At 43.1% G+C, this 24,052-nt stretch overlaps 1 protein-coding gene across 9 annotated transcripts in view; it reads left to right on the forward strand.

The window, feature by feature from the left end:
- Window positions 1-24,052, forward strand: part of FARP2 (FERM, ARH/RhoGEF and pleckstrin domain protein 2) — a 78,250-nt gene that overhangs the window by 37,793 nt on the left and 16,405 nt on the right. For all 9 annotated transcript variants that reach the window (XR_005257926.1, XR_005257927.1, XM_038145342.1 and 6 more), the window contains exons 8-14: window positions 4,640-4,787; window positions 5,549-5,638; window positions 6,734-6,897; window positions 7,028-7,096; window positions 8,521-8,578; window positions 9,253-9,493; window positions 20,022-20,194. Coding sequence is in view for 7 of the 9 variants with exons in the window: in XM_038145342.1 (XP_038001270.1) it covers window positions 4,640-4,787; window positions 5,549-5,638; window positions 6,734-6,897; window positions 7,028-7,096; window positions 8,521-8,578; window positions 9,253-9,493; window positions 20,022-20,194 (943 nt within the window). In the remaining 2 variants the exon portion in view is untranslated. The remainder of the gene's footprint in view (window positions 1-4,639; window positions 4,788-5,548; window positions 5,639-6,733; window positions 6,898-7,027; window positions 7,097-8,520; window positions 8,579-9,252; window positions 9,494-20,021; window positions 20,195-24,052) is intronic.

Consider the following 24,052-nt stretch of genomic DNA (forward strand, 5'->3'; position numbering starts at 1 on the left):
GTCCTGGATGATCTTTAAAGTCCCTTCCCACCCAAACCATCCTGGGATTCTGCAATTCTTCCACTGATGATTGCTCCTAAAAGATTTCTTGTACAAACCAGGTGTTAAGGAAGAGGAACCCATTTCTGGCAGGATGGCTCATCTCCTCCAGATTGTTTCTATGGCAGTTTTCTTCTGCCTGTTTTCCTTTCTATTATTTTTTTATTGCTTCACTGTAACTATTAGAAGTGGGAGAACGTCATCACCCTCAATAAAACAGAACCTCTGTATTCAATCCTTTCTGTCAGTGGAGAATGTTGTAACTGGTAAGATGGCAATTGAATGCTTGTTTTCTATTAAACATATTTTTTTCTGTCACATTTGGAAATCCTTTCTTTTGCTTTCAGAAAGAATAGGAATATGGTTTCTGTACTTTGCCAATGCAGTAGTGGTAAATGAGATGAGTTATATTTTTGGTGTAGCACATTAGTTATTGCTTCAGCAAGACCCTGAATTAACCTATTTTATTTCTGTAGTTTATTAAAAATAAAAGATGTATATTTTGTAGGGGCTGTATTGGTGCTGGTGTAGTTAATTCCTGACACCCAGACACCCAAAAACCAGTGTTTTCTGCCTTCCTGTGAGTAGTAAAATACTTGCTGCGAGGTGAGTGCATGATTCAACATGACACATTTGGCCTGTGTTCACAGGTCTGTGGTTTCTTTGTCTGTGCATACTTAAATCAGGAAAAAAGTAAAAGATTCAATAGATTTATATTTACATTTACTGTTATCCCTCTCGTCCTTTCACAACTTGTTAGCTTAGTTGTCCATGAATTTAAATTCTTTAAATTGCCTGGAAATTAGAAAAACTCTAACTTGACACTTCATCTTTAAACTTCTGTATTAATCACTGGGTTTAAATGCTCTGTAAATCACTTAACACTTGACAGCATTTATTTTGAGCATTTATTTTGAGTCCATTGCCATGGGAATATTGTATCACAACCAATATTTGTCTAGTTGGATGGTTATAAGGAACCTCTACACCAACACCTATTGCACTGACAGCAGTTTTTGCTGGAAATGCTGATATTAGTGTGTCATCCATTGACCTGGGGAAGATTAAGTAGATTTATCTGCTTAATGGCTGGACAAAATTAGAGCAGATTGTTTTGGGGCTGGGCTGTGCAGCTAAGCCTGCAGGCAGCATCTGAGGGCAATTTCTGTAGCTGCCTCTCTTGGTACCTGTGTGTGGTACAATCAGAGCTGCCTGGCTGTGCTCCCAGCTCCTCCACACCAGGCTCAGCCTTCTCTGCTAGCTACAGGCAGCTTGTGTGCAAGTGAACACTCCTAAAATTGGCTGGTATCTTTTTTTATTTTTCCTGAGGTATGCTGTGCTTTGGATCATATCTAATGGCACATGAAATAACAATCAGTGGCTTTACATCAGTTACACCAAACTATTCATGAGGAATTTTTAGTACTGTAGGGCTCCAATTTTCTATTTGCCCTTTTTTTTGTTTTTTTTGCCTTCCTTCCCTTCCAAGCCTCCTTCCCAACCTCAGCACCCTTTTTAAAAGACAAAGCCCTGCTTTCATTCTTAATGTCGCTGTATTCAGAAGAATTATAGCAGGAATTAGCGTGGGTGGGAGTTACACACACTGCTCAGAGTGTAATTCAGGAAGCCCTGGCCAAAAGCAGGATTTATGATCTACCTCTTTTGTCTTGTGTATATTTAATAAATAGAAACCATGGTACTCCAGGTTTTTTTGACGTAGTTGAGGAATCTGTGGTGGAAATTAAACAACAGTTAAAGCCAATGTTAAAAGCACTTACTCCAGTGCTACTCATTTCAGTGAGGGGAAGAGAAATCTGCTTTACAGTTTGAGCTCTTAGACATAGCTAGTCCATGTAGTAGTAACAGTGGAAGAAATTACTCTTTCTGTTGATTGGCATTTCTGTTTTCATTTGAAATCAGGTTTTTGTGTCTCTCATGTTCTTGCCTTTCTATTGCACGGTCACGTAATACTGACATTTGGATAAGGGTGGATTATGGACTGAGCCTGTAAAGTCAGGAATGTCATTGAATCTCTGCCTTCTGCAGCTAGCAAAATAAATTTGTGATTTCCTGCTGTATTGTTTTAGATTCTTTTTTCCCCTTCGGAATGAGCAAGGCAACAGAACACTGCTGAAATGCTGTTGTGTGCATTCAGGTTTACCTTCTCAGGGCATTTTGTGTATGTGTGTGTTTTAACCCTAAAGAGAATTTTAGTAAGTATAAAAAAACCATTGCCTTTTCTAACACCTTCTATTTTTAAAACTGTAGCATATGAATTAAGTTTCATAATTGTATTCTGAATTGTAGAGACAGCTCCTACTTGGGGTTAATATGTATTGTTGTCATCCCTAGTTTTGTTAATTCAAATGTAATAGTTCACTTCAGTGTTCTCTATTTGTATTTTAAAAAGATCTATATGGATTTAAACAATTGTTTGATCTAACACATGACTCTAGGTAGGTAGAAGGAGGTATTTTTAAGGAGTATGACTAGAAAAGCCAGTCAAGGGACCAGGAGAATTTATTTAGTAGTGATGCTGTGGTTGGCACAGCACAGTACACAAAAATAGGTAATGCTAATAATAGTTTGTCATCTGTTTTAACAAAATAAAATGCAGATTTATGGAAGGAAGGCCACTTTCTTCTTGGAAAAAAAGGCTTGTAAAGTTTGCTTAGTCTGTATGTGCAGGAATCTAATCTGGTTTCAGCACTGGTTGTTTGTAATTAGAATAATTTTTTAGCACCTGTGTCTTCTGTGTATCAGTACATTTATTCTAGTGAACTTGCACATGGAAGTAATTTGGTATTTATTATTTCTAATCATTGTCAGTAGTGATGTAGGGGGTCAGTTTATCCAGCTGTGGCTGATGCAGCCCCACTGCTCTGAATGCCCCAGCAGGTCCTGTGCTGCTGGTGTTTCACAGAATTCCAGAGTGGTTTGGGATGGAAGAGAACTTAAAGTAAATCTTGCTTTGACCTGCTGCCATGGGCAGGGACACTTTCCACTGTCAGGTTGCTCCAGGCCCTGTCCAACCTGGCCTTGGACACTTCCAGGGATGGGGCAGCCACAGCTTCTGTGGGCACCCTGTGCCAGGGCCTCACCACCCTCACGGGGAAGAATTTCTCCTAATGTAATTTTAATCTCATCTCTTTTAGTTTAAAACCATTCCCCCATCTCCTATCACCTTTTGTCCATAGAAAAAGTCCATTTCTTTTTTAAAAGCCCTTGTTAAGAACTGAAAGGTCACAGTGAGGTCTCCCTAGAGCCTTCTCTTCTCCAGGTGAACACCCCCAACTCTCCCAGCCTGTCTCCAGAGCAGAGGGGCCCCAGCTCTTGGAGCATCTTTGTGCCCTCCTCTGGTTTTCTGTCATCTTATGGAGTGTCCACTTAGGCTGGGGACCCCAGATCAGCAGCTCTGCAGTGGGGTTTCCTTGGGGTTAGCACAGGAGAAGGTTCTCCTGCTTTTCCTGGTTCTCCTGGACCATAAATCTAGGTAGTAGCATTTTCTTGCAGGGTGTTTGTAGCTCAGAGACCTACTTGGGTGACAAGCTCATGTTTGTGATAAAGACTTTTCAGCTTTGTGGTGTAACTGGGGCATGATCAGTAGCAATAGTTGGACTTGATAATCTTCAATGTCTTTTTCAGTCCTAATGATTTTATTATTCTATGACTCCAAGAACTCTTTCATTTCCACAGCACCATTTGCTCATTCTTGGAGGATCTTTACCTCCTTGTCTGGACCCATGAACTTGGAGTTTTTTCACTTACAGGGAAAAGCTCTTGTCAGTACAAGTACCCACTGAAAATGCACTACAATCTAATGCTCTCCCTCTCATGGAAAAAACAAGGGGGATTGAAAAAAACCAAGAACTGTTTTCATGCAGGAGAGCAAAATGTTAGTGGTTTGATGTCAGCTAACCTGGGGAGCAGTCAGTGAGGGCTGAAACTGTGGCAGGTCATGAACAGTCTCTGTGTTGCTGTTTTGGACCTTGTGCACCCTTAAAGAGCAGTTGCTCCTGCCTGTGTACAGCTTCCTCTTGTTTGTAGGGTGATTTTGACAGCAGATGAGGTTTAATTTTAAAGATCCTTCTCTGGATTCCTTGGCAAGGAGGGAATTATCCAGTCAAAGGCAGGGGGAATGTGTTGCACCTGGTAATAATAGAGTAATAATTCTGTGGTCTCAAAACCTGACCTGAAAAGGGTCACTCTGTTGCAATATTTGCATTGTTTCTGTTCTGCTGGCTGTGCAACTCTACCAGCTCTCACTTTTTCTCTTAGTTAATGCTGATGTGTACACAAGCAAGCAGGAGGAGGAGTGCTGTGGATTGAATTTGGATTTGTGCAACTTTACAGTTTCTCAACTGGCAAAAGCTCCGAGCTAATTAATATCTCTCTCAGCATCTGTCTTGGGATGCACTTGACATTGGCCATCAGCTGTGTCCTTACAGAACTTTCAGTGTGACACACGACCTGGAATGAAGCCACCCAACTAGATGAGACAGAAAATTCTCATTTAGTGCCAGAGTTCAGCTGAAAAGCATGTTGGTAGTGTTGTAGAATCAGATTATTCCTAAAACTTTATTTTTCTTCCTCCTTATAGGGGTCAAACTCCTGCTGAATCTGACTTCCAAGTGCTTGAAATTGCCCGGAAACTGGAGATGTATGGCATCAGATTCCACCTTGCCTCCGACCGTGAGGGTACCAAAATCAATCTGGCAGTTTCCCACATGGGTGTGCTGGTGTTCCAGGTATGGCAGGGATGGCAGACTCTGTCCTTTGGCATGTCTTGGAGTAAGTCTCTCATTTGATCATCAGGTGTCTCTGATGCCTTGAAAATTTAACATGTTCTATGGTCAAGGAGTGTCATTTAAGCCCCCAGAATTCTGTTTGGTGCAGCTTGTTCTTGTGCAGAGCACACAGCATCAAAACCAAGTGACAGTGAGGTAGAGGGGCTTTGTTTGAAGTTGAAGGTGTGTGATGAGAGAAAATCATCAATTAATTCATTTTTGGAACAGCCCCGGGACAGGTCTGTCATCCTGGAATTTTGGTTTGGTTTCTCTTATTTTAATATTTTGCTGGGATATTGTTGCTCTTATTGTATAGGAATGCTGATTGATCAGAGTGATTGGACCAATTAGTGTAACTATGTTTGTTGTATTAAAGAAGCAACTCAGTGCTCAGAGTCCTGTTTATGAATGCAATGATAGGGTTTTCCTCTCCCCAAAACACAGAGGCAGCTGATTTACTGAAATATTTCTGTTTGGGTGCTCAGCTGTGTCTTACCTGTATTTAGTTACTGTGCTGCAGCTTCTTTTAGAGGTGCATCAGTCCTGCAGTCCCTCTCAGACTGCTTAGTGGCCTCTCTTGTTTAAGGGAATATTGTCACCAGAACTAAAAATCCACCTGGATGTGTCCACATACACATCTGTATACCCACAACAGAATTTTGTTTGGTACTCTGCTTTTCTGGACGGTTTGCTAACATTTGATCATTCTCATTTTGATTCAGGGTAACACAAAAATCAATACCTTCAACTGGTCCAAGGTCCGTAAACTGAGCTTCAAGAGGAAAAGATTCCTTATTAAGCTCCACCCAGAGGTCTGTGTAACTTTTACTGTGATGTAGACTGGTCAATGTTGAAAAAAATACCCGTGCTTCATTTTATTGTGAACATTTCTGGAGTTTGTGATTTTATAAAACAGCCTCAGCGGGCAGACTTGGCTGCATCATTCAAGTGTCAATCTTTCCTTTCTCACCCCACAATTTAGGATCTTTAGGTTTTGTGTTTCAATCTCAGCTGATCCTTGACACAAGCTTACCCATGTATAAATGTAAGACAGAAAAAAATTACTAGACCCAGGTGTTTGGTGCAGCCTTTCTCAGTACTTCTCCTTTGAAAAAGTTGCATCCACTTTCTTGATTCAAATTAAAATTATCTGATACACCTCAGGTAGGAATACATGACTGAAACTATATTGTTGTAGCTTAATTTTAAGGATGGTGTGATTACTCTTGCTTCCTCTTTTCTATACATCTCTATGGCACAAGTGTCATTTTGCATACTTGGCTGATTTACAGTAGATGTTTTTCATTGCAGATGTCATCAAAATTGTTGCTTCCACGCTGGATGACTGGATTGCATTCAGTGTTTAATTTATATTAAAATAGAGGAAAAAACAACTTTGGACATAGTATAATTTCATGTATCAAGGATACCTGAAAGAGGACACACTGTCTGCTGATGTAGTAATGTGTGTCACAAAGAGGCCCTCAGAAATTTCAGATGATAGCTGTACTCTGACATATGCAGTATTTTCTGGTTTTGTCTGAATTTCCAGGAAACAAATATCAGAACTCCTAAAAAGGAATAGTATTTTAAAATAGCTACTATTTCACTTAAATATTTAAATTTCTTTGAATTTTCTAAAGGTGAGTTGTATTGAGCATGTTTCTAAAATCAAGTGCTTTTTAAACACTTTTGCAGTATCAAGGTAAGCGAACATTTCTGACAGGTATTAAATAATTTTCAACTGCAATGAGAATCACTCCCATTGTTTTAAGGCAGATGAGAAGTGACTTAGGAAACTCCTGCATCTTGCTGGAGTTCAGCTTTTTTGTTGGCACACATTTGTGCCTTCCTTTTCTCCTTACTGTCATTTTAGATGCTACTGAACTCTTGTGTTTTTTTCCCAGGGCCCGTATCAAGATACGTTGGAGTTTCTTTTGGGAAGTAGGGATGAGTGTAAAAACTTCTGGAAAATCTGTGTTGAGTATCACACATTCTTTAGGCTCTTCGACCAGCCAAAGCCAAAGGCTAAAGCAGTGTTCTTCACCAGAGGGTCATCATTCAGATACAGGTAGGGAGAAACAGAGCACGCTCATTTTGTCTTAGAAAATGAGAGCAAAAGGAAGAAGTGTTCTAAAGACATTCCTCTGTAATGCTCATCCCCTGTGTTTGATAACCTTTGTACTTCTGTGGGTTCACAGTGGACGGACACAGAAGCAACTAGTGGATTATATTAAGGACAGTGGGATGAAGAGAACCCCGTATGAAAGGTAAGATGAAATGGCTTTGTGAGGCAAAACAGAGCTGAGACTTCCACGGTGCCCTTCTTGCCTCAATTTCAGTGTTTTAATGCTGCTTGGAGGCAAGCTCATTCTCAGTTACCAAATTTAAGGTAGCTGAACTAAAATGTAAAAAATGTATTGTGTTGTGATGCTATAAGAAGCTTAGGAAAGTTTTGGTACCACGTTTTGATGTCTGTGGATAATGTGGCTTAGCTGTTTGAAAGCTCAGCACGTGCTGAATATTCCATAGTGTCAGTGAGGACCTGTCTGTGCCACTGTAGCTGTGCAGTCAGCCAGTGGCAGAGCACATAAAGGAACTTGGGATCTGCAAGTTTGAAACTGTGACCTAAATACTCAATTGTTTCTAAACATATGAATATATAAATTAGGAATATGTGCTTTCATTATAAAATGGTTTTTTCCTTACTTGACTCTAATGCTGTCCAGTCTACATTTGGGAAATTCCTCCTACTCCAAATCCTAATCCAAACTATGTGTGAGAAACTCTTACTCCTAATCCAAAAGATTATAGGAATTTAATAGGAATTAAAAAAAATTACATTAATCTACTAGTAATAAATATTGTTAATATGTCAGATTCCAGTTGAGCTCCTTTTCTATTTGAAAATTTGATTTTCTATTTAATTATTGACATAGAGTTAATCTAAAGTGTAATGCAGGATATCACTTTTTGGAGTCTTAACATACAAAATTTTATATGGTTGACTGAATTTTTAAAAATTTGTACAGTTGTTGCAGATTAGCTCATTCTGGTTCTGAAGCCATTCTTCTGTAGATGTTTATAATAATGAAAAAGGGTGGAGTTAAACTAAAATGTGCTGTTTAGTACTCAGTATTCAGCCCCAAGTTGTTCTTGAAGTCTCCTTCCTTCAGTGGTACCAAGAGATCCCCACCAGCCAGGTGGGGTCAGTCTCTTCTCCCAGGTAACAAGTGACAGGACAACAGGAAATGGCTTCGAGGGGTGCCATGAGAAGTTTAGGTCAGGTACTGGGAAAAATTGATCAGGAACTGGCACAGGCTGCCCAGGGAAGTGTTGGAGTCACTCTCCCTCGAGGTGTTCATAAAGGGGGAGATAAAGCACTTGGGGACATGGGTTAGTGCTGGGGGAACAGTTGGACTTGATGATCTTAGAGGCCTTTTCCAATCTTAATGATTCTCTGATTCTGTGAATGATCTGGATCTTGCTTTATCCCATTTCTTGTATGTTTCTTACCTTGCATCATTTAATTTACAATTCTTTTGACCTTTTCAAACTTGAACTACTTATTACCAAAACACGATAAAAGAGAGCTTGAGATGTTTCTATTGACTGCTGGCATTGCCATGAGTGATGGGGGAAGGAATGAGGCTGAAGCATGTCTTGGATGCTGACAGGCTGCTCTGTTCCACAGGAGGCACAGCAAGGTCAGAGCATCCACTCGCACCTCGAACGCAGACGTGCCAAAGCAGGTCAGTTCTGCAGCACTCTCTGGGTTGTGGTTGTGGTCAGGGGCATGGGCAGACAGTTTTCTGAGGTGGTAGTGAAGGAGTCAACTCACTCGAATTGCTGCCACTGTTTGCTCTTTGCCTGGCTGCACAGTACTTTTTGTTGGTGTTACTGATTTGATAGTTGTAGCCAGTGGAGTGTGAAGTGGATAATATTTTACTCAAAGTTCCACTGAACTGAAAAGGAAGTGTTGGACTTTCTAGTATGTTATTTTGGAGGATTAGTTACCTCTAGGTACTCTCTGACTGCTCTCTGGCAGTCTCAAAGCTGTTGCAAGATGCCTTCTGCAGGACACGGCAGGAAACAATCATTTCACTGAATGCTCTTGTGTTACATGGGAGAGGTTAAGGAAGCATCACAGAATTTCACTGTCATTTTGTTGTTTTTCTTTGTGGATGCATGTTCAGCTATAAAATGTATGCTTTTAACTTTCCATCCAGTTATCAGAATTAAGGGAAAAAGCCTTGCCTTTTTCATGGGCTACTGGATCAGGTTTCGTACAGCATCTGCTGTGAAGTGAGCTTGTGTGAAGCATATATTCCTTCTGCAAATGGACGTGACTGGATGTTACACTTCTTTTTATGTGTTACAAAGACCTTTTCATCTGTTGTGTTTCTGCTTTTCTGTCTCCTTTTAGAGTGTCCCATTCACTGAGGGCTTGAGAACTCCAGGGCCTCCTGCCTCAACAGCTGCCCCCTTCCACTCGGTTCACTCCTTGGCCGGTCCCGCTTCTATCCTGCCCATGTTTGCTGAGCCCAGCCCTTCCTCCTTGGACCCCCGAGCACCGTACACGAGGATTCCAGACAAAACCACTGCAGCGCCAGTGGAAGAAGCGGGGAGGAAGCTGATGCAGCAGCCTGGATCTCCCGTGCTCCAAGGTGTTGGGTTTGGTAGTGTTGCAGGAAACTGTGACCCGTCTTGTCCCGTTGTTGAGAGTGGTTGCGGTGTAGACGTAGATGTAGTGAGAAGTAGTAAGGAGAGCAGGGTTGCTGGTTGTAAAAATGACAATGATGAGGATGACTTTACCACGGGTGTATTCATTGCTGAAAAAGAGCAGCAGCGTGGCAGCTGTGGGGCCCCTCTTTTCACACTGACAAATTCCCAGTTACAGGTGTCGGAGGAGTTTATTGATGATGACCCAGCAGAAATGTCCTTTTTTGCTGGGGGCTCTGAGGCATTTTCCTATGCGTACAGTGGGTTAGAATTAAAGGGTTCCGAGTTTTCCAAGTGTCTGTCGGAGCCGACTGGTTTAGCTGCAGATGCCCTCCAGCAAAGCTCAGTCTCTGCTCAGTCGAGCCCTGACAGGTACTCAACCGAGGCCGTGGATATGAATATGGAAGAGGAGTTTGAATTTGAAGAAGGCAGCGATTTCAATGGCAACGAGAGGCCATCGGACACCTCGGAGCTGTTTGAGGTGAAGGCCCAAGCGAGCAGAATGCAAAGCCTGCTGAGCCCCTCTGAAACCAGCTCCCTCATCAACAACCGCTCCGAGAGCAGCTCCCTCAACAACCTGGCCCTGAACGGGAGCTGCTCCCTGCACGCCTACGGCTCTGCCAACCATTCCGAGGCCAGCTCCATGCTCAACTTCCCCGCCTACTCCGTGCGCTCCGAGTCCAGCTCAGCCTTCCAGTTCACGGACATCATCGACCAGCTGGAGCAGCTGAGCTGCCCTCCCACCACCACAGAAGACTCCAGCAGCACGGACACCGACTCCTGGGACTCGGAAACAGCTGCGCCTTTGGATGTGAACCTTTTCTTTAGTAACCCCTTCGCTCAAAGCACGGGGGACAGCTATGCCTTTGACTTTCAGAATAATTTAAAAAATCTCACGCAAGAAGACTGGACAGAGAAGTCACAAATCAATTGATTTGGCTTGATTTTGGTGATGGATCCCTCTATGCTTTTCAGGCTTGGAAGTCAATAGGGTGTGATATCACTCAATCCAGTGGCTGGATTTTAAATCACGTAACGTAGTTGATTTTTAATTTTTTTTTCAATTTGTGTGCCTCTTCAGTGTCCCTCAAAGCATCCAAGTTTTGGTGCTGTGTTTCTGTGCATCACACAACATCAAGAATGGCTTATAATAGGCTACAATGTTGGAAAATACTACATTTAGGGAAAACACTGATTTTAGAGAATTTTAAGCATCAGCTGGCACATGCAGACATCACAACTTACAGTATACTGAAGGATTTCTTCGGCTGTAAACGTATCTGTAAGAGTCTCATGTAATATGCTGTTCCTCCAGAATTCAAATAAAACAGTCACTTCTGCACATGCTTGTTAACCAGCAGCTGCATCCACTAAATTGCCTGTTTTCCTGCACTGTAGCAAGATCCTCATTTTGGGTTTGTTTTTGTTTCCATCATCAAAAAAACCCTGAAGAATCTTCAAATCATTTCTGAAGGACAGTTTTAAAATACCAACCTATGCAACATATCTGTGGTATGCTTTGAAGAATAAATAGCTCTACCTACCTTTGGAAGAGGGAGTGTATATCCAACCAAATGGAAATAGCAGTTTCCAAACTTCTTGTGAAGACAAGTTTGTTTGCTGACTTCCAGGTGTCTTCAGCAGTCCAGCAGCAAACGTTTTGCAGCAGTTTGGAGATATACAGAGACTATAAAAGCACTTAATTCCCATCACATTTTCCTTCTTTCCTATAATTAATTACTCTGCATAAAAATACTCACAAAGTAATTCTGAGAAGTGTCCTGTGTCTGTGGAGGACAGCTGGTGGTAAAACTGGTGTTAGCTTTAACTTTTTCTTTAAAATATGGACTGTATTCAGAAAAATACTGTAATTTTTCTGAGAAATTTAGTTGTTAGGAGAGGTAAATATTATAGACAACAGTTAGAGCTTCGGGGCTTTTGTAAATTCTTTTAGACAGGTGACTTTTACATGAGACTTGAGCTGTAAGTTAGGAAGTGTAATGGAAAAGACAATTGAATTGTTGCTTAACTGATCACATTTAATTTAGCAACATTTACTGAGGCCAAGCAACAAAAATTGTGAAGTGTCCTTCCCAACTGCTGTGGATTTTGGGGCTGAAATTCTGAGCTTCAGCTTATTAAGAGTGTTATTTAGACCATATGCAGGCAAGAATGGGAAATCCATAACACCTGACCCAAATCTTTTAATGGAAAGCATCATCTCCTCCAGCCACTTGGTTTTGGGGTTCCCTTCTGCCCAGTTTCCAGTCCTGTGCAGAGAGAGTGCAGTACTTATACAGCTGATGCCTCCAAAATAAGCAGCTTAGTTACAAACATAACTTTATGGTCAATATTATGGCTACCAGTTTAAATATGGTCTTGATATATCATTAAAGATATTGATTGTTTACTCAAGCATATAAAAATACTATTATTTCTCAAAATTCTGCTAACTAAATCTTCAATGGAATACTTCTCAGCATGAGGCAGAACTCGAGGAGGTAAAACCTCCTTCAGTCACCCATTTCTTCCAGGTTAGTTTTACCAAGGTACAACTATTCTGCACAGTGCTTGCTTTTATCTTGTGTTTGAGTGGAATTTGTGTTGTCCCATGAGAAACCTGTCCCTTTGCTGGCAGCACAGAACGACAAAGCACACTGAGAACAAAATATTAGCTCAGATCTCCAGTAATGTACTCCAAGGTGCTCTTTTTTTTGCTATATGTTACTTCTGTTGTATTTCTTTCCTGTTGAATGTGTGTTCTGGCTCTCTGTGGGACTTTATTCAGGCCTGTGAAGATGATGTCATGGGTGTGTGGTGTGACATTTTGAAACAGGAGGAGGTCTGCAGTGGTGTAGAGAACTGGTGCCTTTAAGTACATTTTTAGGTGATTTGTCTGATTCCTTCCCAGAATGAATTACATTATGTAACCTAAGGAAGATAAAGAAAATCAGCAAAAGGACAGAATTCTGTCTGCAGACTCTATAACAGGTGGTGGCATCAGGAGCAAGTTTATAGATAAAGATGGAGAGAAAGGCAGTTGATGTCTTTGATCTTTTAAAAAGAGGATCAGGATTCAGCTATTACATACAACTGTGTCTGCCTCTGTTTCACGTCCTGTGCCTCAATCACAAGCATTCCCTTAAATGTTTCAGAACAAGGAATAAATCCAACTAAACTCTCTTAGTTTTCAAAAGATCTTGGTAAAAAAAATTGCCTGTATTTTCAATGTACAGGCTTGCCAATTTGCTTTCTTGCACCACAGTTAGTTTGAAAAGACATCTTCAATGTTTTTCTTCTTTTACTTTAAACTGTGCAGATCTTTTATTGGCAGTTCTAACTCTCAGGGATTTTCTATTTCTTTTTAAAGAAAGCAGTAAAGGATTCTTAGCGTAGTGCCCCTTTAGTTTTCCAAAGGAATGATGTGACTAGGATTCCAGTCTTCTGTCTTAGGGCAGGTTGAGTGGATCCACAGGTGAGGAACAGGTGAGGGGAGCTTTGACTCTGGTACAGATGTGTTTAGATGAAGGTACAGAATGAGAGTTCAGGGCTGCTGCTGTGGCCCTGTTAGTTCTGTCTGTGCTCTGGCTGACTGGTAGCATAGAGCTGTCATGGTTTCCTTCTGTGCTTCTCTTGATTTCCAAAGCCATGTGGCTTCTGAGGATATCTTTGCATGCTGAGCTGTGTTGTTTTGTTCTAGGCTTCCCAGACAGACATAAAAGAGCAGAAAATTTGGTTCATAAGTAGAGTTTTTATTATAACAGGAAAGCTGTGAGCAAAGGTTCTTCATAATTCCCTTCAGAGGCAGAAGTTCAGATTCACTTTCTGGTAGAAATGGAGAGAAAACCAGCTGCCCTCAAGGGAATGCAGCAGCTCAGACCTTCCCAGGGATCTGTGTGGGTTATTTCAGTGCAGTGGAGCTATTCTTCTCCCCTAGCTGGCTCCTGAGGTGGCAGGAGAAGGTGGGACAAGGATTGTCTTTCCCTGCTGTGTGGTGTGTCCTGAGTCCTGGCGATGCCGCTTAACTTCCAGCATTATTCCCTGGGGTTTGTTTTATTTTTTGTTACAGTGTTGATACTAAAACTTAGTTCCTGGTACTGATTTCTGTTTATTTCCTGAGAACACAAGCTTTCTTTTCATGAAGGTGAGTGGTGAGCTGGCAGTGTGAGAGCCAGGAGCCTCGCAGTGACCTCTGCTGTGGGATCCACACAGCATGGAAAACAGGGGAAAAGACTTAGGAAAAATGACAACATGGAGAACATCTTTGTCAGGTATCACATGCAGGAAAGCAGCCTTTAAGGAGCTGTGGTAGAGCAGATAAAACCTAGGTGTGTAAACTCTGTGCTGTGCCCAGCAAGCGGTCGTTCCCCAGCTCCTCCCAGCCTGCCCCTCTGCAGGTTCTTGCACATTTGCTTTGTGCCCCTGGCCCGGTGGGGAGCTGGACACACACACACAGGTGTGAGCATTTCTAGCCAGTGCACAGCTTTTGGTGCTGTGTTTTTCCAGCAGGAGAACCACAGGGGTGTCCAGGTTCTCCTGCTCGACACGGTGCACCCAGCAGCTGTTGCAGCTCAGCAGAGGGAGTGTGCCAGGGCTCATTTCCATCCCTCCACGTCTCTGTTCTGTTTTAGCTAACACAGGCAGCTGAGTAGGATGCGTGCCAGTATTGGTGGCTTTCCCCAGTGAGTCAGGCTGCTGGGCTTAGCTCTGCAGTGCTCAACTGAACCCTGCAGTGCAACTGAGAGAAAGCAAAATGGGTGTTTTGAGTGAGCAATTTAATCCCTACCTGTGCTTCTCTGTGTGTGTGCTTATAACCCTTCTGCAGCTTAAACGCATTTATTAAATGTAAAGCACTACATCAGAGCGTTTGTGATCATCATCTATGCAGTTCATGAAAGTTAATTTGCACAAAACATGGGTCATGGAATATTCTCTGACCTACCCACCACCTGGTTAAGCTTTGTTAAGTTTACTAACCTGTGTTACCTATTGTGTGTAGACTTTGTAATTTTAAAGAATTCATTAGTCAAGTAATACATGCTGTATATTCCCAGGACTTGCCATATGTTATCTGAGGGTGGAATAGGGTGATATATTGAGCTACCCTCAACTTTCACTTTAATTTCCAGTGAATTTCAGAGTTGCTGAATAATCTGGATAATACCAAGTATTGATCTCCTTTTTCCTGTGCTTATTTGTATCGTGGTCATAGGTGATTTTTTTAAGGGATTTTTATTTTGGTTTTTTTTTTTTTTTGGTGGCTTGGTTATGGTTTGGTATTGGGTGTTTTTATTTGATTTTTTTTTTTGGTGGTGGTAGATTTTGTCTAGTTGCAAGTCTTGGTAGGGATAAGATTTTGTGAAGACACTAATAAAAGTTGTTATAATTTTATGCTTTTTTGGTGCAAACCTGTCGGTAAGTCATTCCCATTATTGTCATTTTGCAAAATGTTCTAAGCCATAATTACTCAGTTCTGAACGAGTGTAATCACAGGTGTCAATGCAGTCCTTTAGCTGTCATTGCCTGTCATTTTAGGGACTCTTACACCTCACTTGTCACAAGGGCTGTGTGTGTATGTATGGCTGTACATATGCATCCTCTGTCTGAAGATGGGGAGACTTTACAGGTCCAAACACATAAAATCCTCTTAATTACCTGCCCATGGGCTCCCATAGGATCACTCCAGTGGCTGAGCTGGAGGTTTGGAAGTTCAAATTTGGAACATGATTAATTGAACCTGGTCTGTGGGAAGGTTTCCTGTACATTTTCAAAAATCCTAATATTCTGCAGTTGCTGGAATCCCAAAATTCCTGTTTATTGGTACGAACAGGGGTACGTGTGCCTTGGTTAGAGGGTCTCCCCAGTTCCATAGGTGCTACTCTTGCCAGGAAAAGATTGCATTCAAACAAAGAGAGCTGGAATTTTAAAATTGATCTCTTGAACTTTATCTTTTATATGGGAAATGTTTATTGAATTATATGTTGGGGTTTTGAGTATCTTTGTGTCTGTTCAGATTGCCAATTATGAACCTACAGATTTGTACTTATTCATAATTTTAATTGTTTATGCAATAAAACAAGGAAAACTTTGATATAAATGACAACATGGGCTTGTTAGCTTTATTTTCATTACCCTTACCTTTGAAATAGAATAAATATTTGTTCTAGCCAAGGCATCTTATAGTGTTATTGCCAGCTTTCTCCACACAGTTTTCCCCCTGTAGCACTTCACTGGAAATAGAGCACAGTAGGCAAACACTGGTGCCTGGTTTTCAAATTCCTGCTTTGTGCAGATCTTTTGCTTGGAATACAAATGGGACTAGAAGCTCAGATTTCTTTGTAGGAATTATATTTATTGTGGAGACCTTTTCTTTTAAACTGGCTCTATCCCTTGGACCCTCTCTCCTGTCTATCTGTTGTTATTGGGAGATTGTCCTTTTTTGCAAACACAGCATGTGAAGGCAATTGCTTCTTTTCTACCTGGCAGATTCTCCTTCAGGGGTCTGTGGCCAATGTTTAGGTAATTCCTCTTCCCTGCAAACAGGGCTTTTGCAAGGTGGAAAGGTGGCAAGAGGAGGGTGGTTATTTGGGATTGTTTCAGCTGTTTTATGGGCATCACCATAAAACCAGGGTGAACCTTAGAGTTCTGGTAGGACCACATGTAGATGTGACTTCTCAGGTACACAGCACTGGGCACATGCCAAGTGCTGTAAATGTGCTTTAATGTTTCATGTGACCTGTGCCTGTTGGAGGTTAAAAAAGAGATCTTTGAATTTAAAGTCTCTTGCATCAGTTCTTTAGGCTCTCAGATAATTTTCAAGATTCTTTTATTTCCCAACTCTTTCTCATCTTTTTAAAGGGAAGATTTGCAGAGGGACAAGCTGCTAGTTGTGATGTTTTGAAATAAGGAAGACAGGGAAAATATCCAGGATTTTACTTGCAGTACATCAGCTTGCTAGCGACTTCACTCTGGAAGTAATACCGTGTACTTTCACTCTAGAAATAATCATTTGTTCTGTGCATGTGATGGCTTCAGCAGGGCATGGGGTGGAAGGGAGGCTCAGAGCAGGCTCCCATTGTCCTCTGGTCAGCCTCTGCAGGGCTTTAGCCTGAAAATAATCTCTGCTTTTGAAGCAGTAGTAATAGCAATGACATAATAATAAAGTTGTATCTCTAAAGGTTTTCTGTCACTCCATTTGATAAGGAGCTGTTGCTGACATTTGACCCTCACATAGCTTTTGTCCACCCCATAATGCTCAGTATTACTGGGGTACTATTTTAGTGGTCTGTCTTTGAATTATTTTAAGCATCTAGGCATAAAGCTTAGAGAACCTGTATTTTTTGTTTTGGCCAGCCTGTACACTCAAATCTGGCTTTGTGTGTAGAAATTGAATTTAGATTGAAGAATGGAAATCCCTGCTGAAAAAATAACTGGGAAGTGATGCCAAAAGCTTGTTATCTTATTATTTTGCTTGTTATCTCAGTGAAAATCAAATGGAGCCTGCTTCTACGTGAGCAATATTACACAGTAGCTGTGGAGGATATCCTCAGCATTCTCACCAGATTCTGTAGCTGTGCTCTTGGATACTACAGAGCTTTTACAATGTTTTATTGATAAGTTCTTATTTTTTTGTTTCTATCAGGTGTATGCTGGGCTTTATGAAGCTGTGGGTTTGTTTGATTAAGGGCACGTTTCGAACTATGTTGTGTAACTAAGAAGTATTAGCATACTTGAAGATCTTTGAGTATGTGGAATATTACCCTGAGCTGATGCATTTTTGGATGTTGCCTCAAGTGCATTTGTGTGTGATGCAGGGGCAGAAATTTGTTGTGTACAGGATGCAGCCATGTCTGGGTGTCTGGGCTACAGCACTGGATTCCCACATCAGTGCATGGAGGGCTGTGCTCCCAGCATTTACTGACAGCAGTTTGGGGTGTTTGTGTGACTTACTTGTAGAGAACAAATTTCCACTTCGTGCAGAACATTGCAACACAGAAACATCCCTCTGAAAGAGTAATCCCTTTTAATGTAACTGGAGGATGCTGCCCGTGGGGAAGACCTCGGAGCACCAAGGTTTGAAGTCAGAGGGAATCATTCGCATGTTTTGATCTTCACATCAATATTTCCACCTAATTAGGAGTTTCCTACATTGAGCAGCAGTTGAAATGGCTTCTCCCTGTACCATCCTTCTCTGTGAGAATGAGGAATTGCTGTACATCCCACCTGCTTGCCTGGAGTCCTTTTGTGCTGCTCTGGTGGAGAAGACTTGGGTTATGAGAATGAAAATTTCAGTCCTCACCTGTGATATCATCTGCCAAGACACCATCACACTGAGCTTAGATCAAATACTTAATTAAACAAACGTTAGCCAAAAGCTGACTTGAGCTGCTCTGTGACTTCTTACAGCCTCTTCCAGGGGAAAAACAAAAGGGAAGTGACAGGACAAGGGGGAATGGCCTTAAGCTGGAGGAGGGAAGTTTTAGATGGAGTGAATTCTTCCTTGTGAGGGTGAAGAGACCCTGGCACAGGTTGCCCAGAGAAGCTGTGGCTGCCCCATTCCTGGAAGTGTTCAGGGCCAGGTTGGACAGGGCTTGGAGCACCCTGGTGTAGTGGAAGGTGTCCCTGCCCGTGGCAGGGGACAGGATTGGATGGGCTTTAAGGTTCCTTCCCACTCAAACCATTCTAAGATTCTGTGTATGTGCCTTATTTCCATCAGGCACTCTGGCTTTGGGGAGGGGTTCTTGCTTTCAGATTCAATGTTTGCAATTAATTTCCTGGCCATCTTCTGTTGGGGGAGATAAAGGTAGAACAACCTGAGTAAAAAAGCAGGGTGGTTTATAGCAAGTTATATCCCATTTGTCCCACTGTTGTCTGAGCTTTCAGGCTGTCTGGAACAGTTTAAGTTAGAGATTCTGGAATTTCTTGCTACTTCATGTTACATTCCAATAACTTAAAGAAGCTCCTTACCCCGCAAACTCATTTGTTTGGAAGCTGTTTTTTCAGCATTCCTGGCATGTAAAAGCAAACTTGACTCCTGTGCTTGGATAGCTGAAAAAAGTGCTTTTTTTCGGTGTTGCTTTCCTGGGGTGAATGGCCAAAATGCTTAGGGAGAAGCAAAAATCTCCTCCAGAACTGGTGCTGGACTAGTGTACAAATAGTTAACTCAGCAGCCTGGATGATCTGAATCTCTTCCAGGTGACCGAGTGCAGCTCTGTTTAGCTTCCTGCCTTTGTCCATGTGGAGTCACAGGCTGGGGCTGCCTCGCCCTGGGTGTGCTTTCCAAGCCTGAGCAGCTGGCAATCGAAAGCTCCCAGCTCCTCCTGCAGCACCCGTGACGGTGTGAGGAGATACTGGATACCTGGGAGGGCTGATTTTTTAAAATTTGAAGATTTTGTGATGATTTCCAAGTAGTCTGGGAAATGATGATTTGGCAGTTCGGGGTTGGCTGTTGATTTCCCCATTCGTCTCCGGACGGGTGGTTTAGCACTCGTGACACAACAAATCCTGCTGGGGTGGCCTGGGAGGATGTTGCAGTTGCAGTTGCTTAAGTGCTGCTACCTGTTTAGTTGCCTGATTTGAGAAAACTCATTTGTTTATCACAGCGAAGATCAGAAAAACAGTATGTGAGATCAGGAGGAATTCTGTGGGTGTAGTGTGTCTGTCACCTTCCTTTAGTTCAAAAAAGCTGGTCTGGAATGATCATTTTCACCCCCAAGGGGGGGATCTACATGCTGAAAAGAGAAGGCTTAAATTCACTGTGGTGTGTCAGAAAGGGTCCGCAAAATAGTAACAATAATTTAAAAAAATGTTTAATAACCTAAAGCAAAGCGATACCTGTTGCTTCTAACAGGTTTAGCTATGGATTGTGTCCATCCAGCTACAAAATTGTTTTCCTTGAGATTATTCTGTTTGTATACTTAGAAAAGCCAGGAATTAATTTTTTTCCATGCTCCCTCATTGTATAGCAATAGGCTGCACTTTCCCTTCCCTTTGGATCAATTTTGGAGATACCCTAATTTCTGAATGTATTTCTAACATACTTAGTCTTCTGGATTGGCAAGTCATAGAATAATTTGTCCTACAGTAACTCTTATATTGCAAAGCAAAAATGAAAGGCTGTATTCCAGTCCCTGCAGTATAACCCTGTGTTGTGAACTGTGCTGCTACTCAGCAGCCCTTTTTCTGTGACAATGAGCAATTTATCCTTCCCTTTACTGTGGTTGTCACTGTGTCTGTCCTTACTGCACTGCCCTATAACCTCTGGGATGCAGGGAACACTCCCTTTACTTTGAGATACACGCTGAAGTCTTTGGATTTGGATGCCTTTTTGCTCTCTTTCTTTTACCTTTTTAAAAATAATACGAGATCGCAATGCTGGTTTGCTGTAACAGTGGATAATCACCTTATTTGCACTACCTTTGAAATAATTTTCTCTCCTTTTCCACTCCATTTCCTTGTTGTCTTCCCACCCAGGCCTCCCCGTGGACCATGCCCAGCTCTCCTCCCTCGTGCTGAAGAGTCCCCTGGGCTTGACCCCGGCCTTTCAGGTGAACGCGGTCGCTCAGGGCTCGTCCCCTCTGCTCAGCCCCGTCCTCAGCGACGCCGGCGGCGCCAGGATAGAAGAGGATGAGGAAATGAAAAGGAAGGTAAGAGCACAGGGCTGGGGAATGGTGGTGCCACGCGGGAGCTGTGCTGGGTCACAGGTGTGAGGTGGGAGCTGTGCTGGGCGCTGCGGGTGCCGTGAGGAGCTGTGCTTGCTGGGTGCCCAATGCTGGCTGTGTTTTGCTCTGTGGGGGCTGTGGCAGAGCTCCAGTGCTGAAGGGTGCTCGGATGTGTTGCACTGTTGTGGCAGGAGTCCCCAGTGCCCTCCTGGCGTCTTCTTGGCATGGCCACTGGGACCACCTCCCTCTGTTTTAACAGGAGCAGTGTGTCAGGGAACTGTGTTCAAAATCCACCTTTTGTACCCCAGAATGGAAACGAGTTCAGGTTGGATGTTAGGGAAAGCTTCTTCACCCCGAGGCAGATCCCTGGAGCAGGTTCCCTAGGGAAGTGATGACAGCACCAAGCCTAATGAAGAACAAGGAATATGTGGATGATGCCCCCAGTCATATGGTTTATTTTCAGGTGGATCTGTAAGGAGTGGGGAGCTGGACACAATGATCCTCAGAGATCCTTATTTGTTAATGTATAAGGGGTTTGTTTCCCGGGTTCCTTCCTTCCCGTGCGGTCTCGTCATGGTCTCATTGATCCATCCCACATACATTGTTCCTCCAGGTCATGCTTTCTGATCATAACAGGAGCTTTAAGAGGAGTCCTGTGGTGTTCCCTTTGAGCTGTGGAGGGCTGGAGCTCAGTGTGAGTTCTCTCACATCCATTTCATCATGGGCCTGGTCAGCAGAGCTGGCCGTGTTGTTGAAGTTGTCCTCTGCATGGCTGACTCTTCTGTCTGGAGAGAGGTGAACAGTGCTCTGGCCTTGCAGAAGCTCGAGGCTCACTTTCTAGAAAGAGGGGGACAAAAATGCCCCTGACTTTTGCAGGTGCAGTGAGTCTCAAACCAGGAACAGCTTTGGGTCTTCAAGATGTGCTCATGTCTGGGTGCTGCTCCATGCCTGGGCTGCTTTCTTTCTGCCTAGTGAAAGAAACTTTCAACCAGTGAACACTGGTTGCTTTAAGCAGGGACTCCCCCACATGATGTGGGGCTTTCCTCACCCCCATGTAGAGCTCAGCATTTGCTGCATTTCTTCCAGTAGGATAAAGAAGTCCACAGTAGAGTTCCATAACCATTTTTCTGGAAGACTCTCTGCTCTCCTTGCCTTGCTTGCAGAGAGGTTTGTTGGCTCTAGTGCTTGAGAAAGATCCAGGAGCTTCCATTACAGTGCAAGGAAAGTTCCACTGTCCAAACTCAGCTCTTGTGGAGCCAGCGGCCACCCTGGGATCTGCAGTTTGCCATACAGCCACAAAGAAGAAGAAACCACCTTGTGTGGTCTTTGCTTCTGCTCTTCTGCTTGCCCCATCCAGTGCTCTGGTTGTCTTACCTCTGTCAGGACCAGGATCCTCAGGCAAGGAGGTCCCTGCTCTTTGGTGTCTTTACACGTTCTTGGGCACCTCCAGGCACTTTTGTGATGCTGTTGAGAAGCACCCATGGTGTGGACGTGGTGTGAGTGCTTGCCAGAGAGAGGAAGGTTTAAGCAGTAAGTGGGAGCTGAGCTGCAGACAGCCCACCCCACTGGCAGCTTCCCTGTCTCATTTAGACTTTTTGAGGTGGAGTTTATAGCTTTGGCTGATCACTCCACTGTTAGTTTCCACAGTTATGTTAAAAATAACTCCTCTCATTTATCCTTATAGCTTGGAAATAATGAGTAGAGTCTGTTTTAGCTGACTTAAATGTGAAGCCCAACCCTTTCTGCCACATTCTGCAGGGTCTGATGTTTTGCCAGCTTGTGTTGAAACTAATTTATGAAAGTGAGACCCCTTAGAAGGGAACTTCTTTTTATTGTATTGATCTTAAGCTAGATCATCTCCTAAGTATTCCAAGGCTTTGATGTCTATCCAGAGACGTTGTTTTAAGTGAAACAGACACAAGAGGAAACCAGTGTGAAATTGGTTACATTTCACAGGAGCTTTACATTTCTCAGCTTTGTTGTACAAGAAGAATGTAATCTTTCAATATCTCTCTGACTAGAGCTCTGATTTGAAGGTGATACTGCTGCAGTTCCACCCGGTTCATCAGGGCATGTTCTGCAAACTGTCCAGCCCTCACAACGTGTGCTGTCTGCTCTTTGCTGCCATGGTGCTGCTGGTGCAGTGCTGACACCTTGAGAAAGATGAGGGGTTTTTTGTTTTAAAATCACTGTGCTTTTCTTTCATCTCACTGATAGATTTCTCCCTGTTTCTTTTCTGATGGAGGTTGGTTGTAGCAACCCACTTTAAAAGGACATTGAAACCAGGCTTTTTGGGGGAGTTCCTCCACTCAGAGTTATTTTTAACAATTCTGAAGCATGGTGTTTGAGTGAAAAGTTAAACATTTTTGGCCATTAGAAGTTCAGAGTAGAACTCTTCCCTCCCCACAAACTGGGGTTGCTGCATCTGGTGAGTGTTGATGGTTTCCAGGTGGGATTGTTTGTGCATTATATGGTGAAGCATCAGTTTTTCCAAGTGGGGATCTTTGCCTGGGTGCCTGCTATGGTTGTAGAAACATTTTCTTTGGACTCTAGAAGGAGACTGCCACCTCAGAGAGTTCTTGTGCTTGGCTTTGGAGGCATGAGCTGGTTTTCTTTCCCCTTGCAGAGCCTGAGCAGTAGTGAAGGTGTCTGGCAGGGCCCCTGTGCACCGTGACAGCCTTTTCACTCTGGTGCAGGGTCTGCCCAGCAGCTGCTGCCAGCACTCAGCACAAGGGATGCACTTAGGACTGCTGCAAGACTGAAAAAAAAGCAAGTTAATGGCACTAAATCCCACCAGGGAGCAATTTGGAAAGAGCAGGAACTTCTGAGAGTTAACAGAAAGGGCTGATGTGCTGTGGAGGGAGAAAGGAAGAGAAGGTGCCTGGGAAAAAGAAAAGCCCTCTTGTGCCCCAGGTCGGCTGGAGAATGAAGCACAAACCTGCAGAAGTGTTCAGAGGTGGAGAAAAACATGATCCATGCAGGCTATGAGAAGTGACAGGTTATGACCATGGTGTGGTTTTAGTTCCTGAAGAAGTTCCCCCATCACTACCTGCCTGTGTGGAAGTCATGCTGCCACGTTTCCACACACCTGCAGGCTCTGTGGGATTTCAGAGAAGTGCAGTGAGATCCTGTACATAGTCCAGAAGGGGCTGTACCCAGAGCTGTGTTACAACATCCCTGAGAGCAGAAACTCTCCTGTCTGGAAGGAGCTGCTGAGGCTGGGAAGTGAGATGGTGAAACTGTGCCACCTTAGGCTCCAAGGAGGCCAGAAAAATGATGGTGTTTCCTTTGGGAAGAGGCTGCTTATGGAGGATGCCCTTGAGGCTGCAGTCAGGTAAAATAGCCCAAGGAAAAAGCCAAGAGGAGGTAGACTTTGCCTGGCAGCAGGTACCTGAGACAGGTGGAATGGAGCTAAGGGGGTGGCTATGGAGTGAGTAGGAGCATGTCGTCTGCTTCCTCCAGGGAGGGGGCTGACATGTGGAACTACAATAACTAACATAAAATAACCTGAAAAGAGACCAGACAGTGTCTCAAAATTAATTATTTGAGGATACACTCCTCTAGAGAGTCTCTGGACTCAATAGAGAGGTTACTGAGCAGCCAGGAGAGTGTCTCCTCCACGGGTAACGTTGAGCTGGAGGATTGGGAAACACTCAGTAGCTGTGCTGACAGCACTGCAGGCATCTCAAAGTGACTCTATAAAGAGAATTTTTAATTAGCTCAGAACAAACAAGGAAACAGAAGGAAGAATTTTCAAAGCAGTGTTTCCCTCAGGAGGGGCAGAGATGGAGGAGACCAAATTTTGACATAACTCGGTGGCATTTGGCATGGAACTACAGCTTA

The sequence above is a fragment of the Motacilla alba genome, chromosome 9 (assembly GCF_015832195.1).
Source record: "Motacilla alba alba isolate MOTALB_02 chromosome 9, Motacilla_alba_V1.0_pri, whole genome shotgun sequence".
NCBI classification, from domain to species: domain Eukaryota; kingdom Metazoa; phylum Chordata; class Aves; order Passeriformes; family Motacillidae; genus Motacilla; species Motacilla alba.